Below are 5,342 nucleotides of genomic sequence, written 5' to 3'. Positions count from 1 at the left end.
AGGAGCAAGAGGAGGGCAACCTCATTTGTGAATCACAATTGTGCTGACTTAAGACAAAACTAATAAAACAGAAAGAAATCTGTAACTTCAGTATTTATTGTTATGACGAAAGTTTACTGTAGTCCCTCAAGTTTGAACAGATATCTGAACATACGACTCATTTGTCAACATGGGCTTGATACTTTTTCAACCTACAGAGTTGACAAAATGACACTTATAGAGTGGTAAAGTTAACAGATGTTGAGAGTTTGTGGCATTATGAGGGGGTGGGGGGGTCAGGGACAGTCACAATATGTTTTTAATTGTTTATTGATGATGACAGATTCAGAGAAGCAAGCTATTCCATTTCCTTTGTGTTATTTAAGAGAAATGTTGTCGGTTCCAAGATTGATATTTGGCAAATGTGTTGTCCCAGCCTAAAAACTACCAAGAACATTTTACATCTAATCTAATCTAAAAAAAAAAAAAAAAAAAAAAAAAAAAAAAAAAAAAAAAGCACATGCAGTTGTTATACGCTAATTTTGCATCCCCCCCCCCCCCCCCTAGTAGGTTCACAAAGTATGTATGTATGATAACCATTGCGCCACCATCGCTAAGTTACCGCAATCATGACTCGTTTGCGCCTCCCAGTGGTGATATGGAAACAGTGCTGCGTTCCATAACTGGGGAAATGTGATTTTTAATGATACTTGCAGCGATAGTGAAGCGAAGTGCCCACACGAGTCTACCTTTTCATAAACTCCACATATATATGTAATTTTATGTAAAACTAAACTATCACTAAATACATCAAGTGTACTTTCATATCGGTCATATAACTAATTAAAGTGAATAATTCCGACCTCCCCCGAAGGCGTCCTGGTCTTTCCCACCGTCCTGCTCTTTAAGGCAAAGATTTTTTGCAAAACTTTTGCTGTGAATTATCGCCCATCTTCGCCCGTAGAAGTCGCTAAAGTTGATACTAGCTCCAAACAATATTTAATCATTTCATTTTGTGATAGGTAACTACATTTTTTTGTCGTATTACAGCGGTAATGCAAGCTTTCCGACTTTTACTTGCACTTTGTGGTTTAAGCTAACTACGATGTTATGTACAATAGTGCTGTGTTAGCTAGCTTAATTTATTTTGGGGGTTAGTCATTGATGTATTCTTGTAAATGACAAAATGAAGTAAACAAATTACACACGGGAAGCTTGGCAAATATATCTACTTTTGCTACTTGTACTTGAAGCTATTTTTCTTCTTCAATTGTGGTTATTGAAAAGGTTTCTTTCTGGTGCAATTAATCAACAAGTATATCCCGCGACAAACGTATAAATCTGTTGAAATTTTCAAATCCATTTTGCAGGAGCTATAGTCTCAATCTGAAGGAGGAGTGGACCATCATGTCTACTGTACATGAGGCTCAGGTATCACTGTTCACTGAATAAGATTTAAAATGATATAAATGTTTTTCCACCTCTGAATTTTGCAATTCAGCTCTTTGTTTGAGAACAACAAGTTGTGGCAAAAAAAATAGCAGAAACAATCAGTATTATGTAACGTGTTCAATGAATAACATTGATCAGCAGAGGTGATGAGTGTCACAGACATGTTGTCAGTGCTTATATCAGATGAGCACTAGAATCAATCTGCTTGAACAGGAAAGACACAATGATGTGATCCTTGGCCTGTATTGAACACACAAGAAGCTCTGTATTGATTATTGTCGTGTTTGAACTAGTGAACTATTAAGTCAAGAATGCCGAATTGTGTTGTAATGTCCAGCTAACGATGCCTGAGCTGTGAGGCTGATTTCCTCAAATGGTTTAACTTATATTCCAAAAACATGCAGGTTCATTTGAGCATCTAAATTCTCAATAAGTGTGACCTGCGATTGGTTAGCGACCAGTCCAGGGTGTAACCTCTCGCCTGATGTCAGCTGGGATAGACTCCAGCTCAACCTTTTAAACCCTGTATTTGTTTTTGATGCTCATTCTGCCTCTTATGAGTTTACGCCACTAGATGGTAGTCATGGTTTTTAAACATTTACCATGAGCCAGCAAAAAAACATGACATGATTGGGTGACAGCATGGCTAAAATGATATTAAACTGTTGGTGTATTTAAAGCCACCCTAAAAACTTTATTGATTACCATGTTGTTACTGTTTCAGGACAACGCTTCAAAGGAGCAGTTCTCCAGTGATGTTGCAGAACTGCAAAAGACTCTTAAAGATGTGTGTAATTCTTTACATTCTATTAAATGAAGTATGATTTTTTTAGGATGCTGTTTTACTTAGCAAAAGACACATTGGCATTGGCACAGCTGCCATTTCCATTTAATTCAATGGGGAGAGATGATTTGAAGTGTTTTGAGTTACAAGCATGGGCATGTTATGAATTAAGCTCGTTTCTCAAGGCTGCACTGTACTTGAGTGCACATTTGCACGCTCGTTTCTTATTCCTTTGGGAGCTTATTATCGACACGTCTTCCTCACTGCCTTTCTATTACGTGCTTCTCAAACCAAGGCCTTGGCCAAGAACCAGCAGTGGCTGGCTTACAACCAGCAGCGAGAGGCCTACGTGAGGACAGTGGTGGACAGAATGCTGTGGCTGGACAACCAACTGGACCGGGCCGTCCGGGCCCAGTTAACGCAGCACAATGAGGAGCATTCAGAGGGTAAGAAGACACAAGGCGGCGTGTCACCAAAGGCGCAACAACAACCGGATTTGTTAAGACGTTTTTGTTTGTGTCCCTGCTCTGCTGGAAGCAGTGGAAAGAACGAGGGAGATGAAGGAGCACTTTGAAAGCCTTCTGGTGATTGGTCGAGACAACCTGGTGATTATCAAGCAGCAGCTCGACGTCACCCGCCAGGACCTGGCAGACACTAAGAATAGGTACGCTGGAGGATGAACTAGAATGTCTACACATACATATGCTTCTGTTCTTAACTCACTTGCAGCCATTTTCACCAAAGCAAACCCCTTCACTCCCGGCTGTTTTACTGGACTCTGACTGATTTTGCCAAGCCTACAGAATATTGTGTTCTCTTGCTATAAAAAAAACATGGAACCTACCAAAAGAAAAACTAGAATCTCTTATTTTTATCAGGAAAAAAAAAAGTATATATCTATCTGTTTATGTTTTGCAGAAATTAGTATCAATATTATTCACAAATCTGTTTAGAATTGTGGGGAAATCGGCTTCAACATGCCACCTGGTTGATCTCTTATACTCTGCTGCCACTTGCTGGCCGTTTTTGTAATTACTACCATTGCTTCATACATTCTCTGCAGTTCAGAGCCTTCTGTGTGCTCTAACATATACTTGTATAAAAAAAAAAAAAAATAAAAAAAAAAAAATATATATATATATATATATATATAAATACGTCTTTGGGACACATAACAGTTAAAATAGAACTTATTTATACATTTTTGGGAGCAAATAAGTTAATAATTATGAAAAAGTGATTTATTTTCTTTCTTTTTAAAAAACAATTCTTACTTTCTTATTTTTTTTTTTTTTTCATTTTTTTTTTTCATTCCATCAGCCAGTAGCTTCATTCAGTTAATTTAAAGAGTATAGTGTGCTTTCTATTTCCTACCCTATTTACCTTTTCATGTGATGATGATTTTTAATTTTAATTTTAATTAAACATTATACAAGTACTCTAGCGCAGTGGTCCCCAACCAACGGGCCGTGGGACACTTTGTACCGGGCCGCACAGTTGAAAGAATTAAAAATAACTTACTGTACTTCCGGTTAATTGAATAACCGAGGCTCAAATGTTTTATTTTGAAAAGTGACAGGATTCTCTCTGTTTACGACGGACTCTTAAGGCATGTCATGATGCTAATTATCTCAGTCGCATAGCACTGATGCTAATCGACAAGTTAGCAAAATGAGTAAAAAACAATGAATCTATAACACATGAGATTCACTTTTCAAGCTGAACGACTGAATTAAAATCATTTTCCCAGCCCATTCGGATTCACTGTGACGCACCTGTATGACAAATGAATGCGCAGGTACAAGGAAAAAGAGATGGAGGCCAGCGAGCTCAAGCAACAGCTTCAGCGCTGCTCCGAGGAAAAAGAGCTGATGATGGATGAGGTGAGAGCGCTCCAGGGGAGATTGGATGAGGAGAAGAGTCGCGCCGCCAAATTGGAGCTGCAGGTACACGGGAACCTCAACCAGAACTATTTGTTCTATATCCTGAGGAAACTATGAATTTTATGGGTCATACCACCCCCTCACCCAAATCCCGAATTAGTAACTTAGCCACAATATAATAGAAATAAAAGTAAAATAAAAATGTGCGCTTTAATGGGGTGCAGTGAAAATTCAACTGAGAGGATGGAAGGTGGGAAAGAGGTCAGAAGGGAATGAAGGAATAAAGAGAAAACTGGGTTTTGGCGAAGAAAAATAGACGTAAGACGAGTCTCTTCCCATCAAGATCAACTTGATGGTTCACTTGACGGTGACTTTGGCGGCCCAAGTCACTTTTAAAACCTTTTCTGAGGAGACAAATTCTGATTGATTGTTGTCATTGCAGTCTTCTCTCTTTCAGAGGTTCATGGTGAAGCGTCACAATGCCACCCAGGACAAGATCGCGGACCTGGAGGAACAGGTATGAATAAACACCTCTCTAAAATGGAATACACACATGGCAATTTCCATTTTGAAATTAGTCACATGCCTGTTAAATCTTCACCTTATACCAGCACAACACTAGAAATGTCCCAAGGTAGTAACTTGGTGATGTCAAACATGAACGAGACCCCCTTTGCCCACTCTGGTGAACTGCTTTTAGGTCCATAGTTCCTCCCTGGATCTTGAGGACGAGATGGAAAACTCTTCATATTTGAAGACACAGCTGGTCAGACTTCTCAATATGCTGCAAAGGAGTGACGACAAACTGGCATACTATGAGGTTTGTGTCGGTTATTTTTTATTCATATAAAATTGATGGAACCGAAATCTGTTATTTCTCATCTACTTTAACAGAAAAAGCAGCAGGAGGAAGACTACAAGAAAGAGGACGAGGAAGAGCCTGTCTATGAAGAAATGCGACCTTTTGTGACGTCGTCGCCAAATGACAGCAGCTTGGATAGAAGCTACCTGGATTGCCCCGTCTGCCGGATCCGGTGTCCTGCTCAGAACTACCGGCAGATGCTGGACCACCTGGAAGTCTGCCTGAATTGAGCTGAACCTCAAAAAACTACACTTCACGTTGTGAGTTGTTCACTCGCTCGAGTTGTTCCCGTTTTAAATACGCACCCAAGATCTTTGATCTGTTCGTGTGCTTGGATTGTTATTTGAAAAACTAATAAATGAATTTATGTGACACTTTGACA

General features: G+C 39.3%; 1 protein-coding gene across 1 annotated transcript; it reads left to right on the top strand.

Annotated features, from left to right (window-relative positions):
- Positions 1-853: 853 nt before the first annotated feature.
- On the top strand, positions 854-5,340 carry LOC144000958 (centrosomal protein of 55 kDa-like). Its single transcript, XM_077494789.1, has 9 exons — positions 854-1,001; positions 1,350-1,410; positions 2,156-2,218; positions 2,511-2,661; positions 2,753-2,879; positions 4,014-4,161; positions 4,556-4,615; positions 4,799-4,918; positions 4,993-5,340. The coding sequence occupies exons 2-9, from the start codon at positions 1,387-1,389 to the stop codon at positions 5,188-5,190; spliced, it is 891 nt and encodes a 296-aa protein (XP_077350915.1). The 5' UTR covers positions 854-1,001; positions 1,350-1,386; the 3' UTR covers positions 5,191-5,340.
- Positions 5,341-5,342: the final 2 nt, after the last annotated feature.

Source organism: Festucalex cinctus, chromosome 14 (assembly GCF_051991245.1).
Source record: "Festucalex cinctus isolate MCC-2025b chromosome 14, RoL_Fcin_1.0, whole genome shotgun sequence".
NCBI lineage: Eukaryota > Metazoa > Chordata > Actinopteri > Syngnathiformes > Syngnathidae > Festucalex > Festucalex cinctus.
The sequence above is the reverse complement of the archived record's forward strand: the minus strand, read 5'-3'. Positions and strand labels throughout refer to the sequence as shown.

What these genes read in the sequence shown, in the direction of transcription:
- LOC144000958 (XM_077494789.1), top strand. Translation starts at nt 1,387, where the DNA reads ATGTCTACTGTACATGAGGCTCAG. An exon ending in CTACTGTACATGAGGCTCAG is followed by an intron (nt 1,411 to 2,155) that starts GTATCACTGTTC and finishes TTACTGTTTCAG; the next exon opens with GACAACGCTTCAAAGGAGCA. An exon ending in CTGGCAGACACTAAGAATAG is followed by an intron (nt 2,880 to 4,013) that starts GTACGCTGGAGG and finishes ATGAATGCGCAG; the next exon opens with GTACAAGGAAAAAGAGATGG.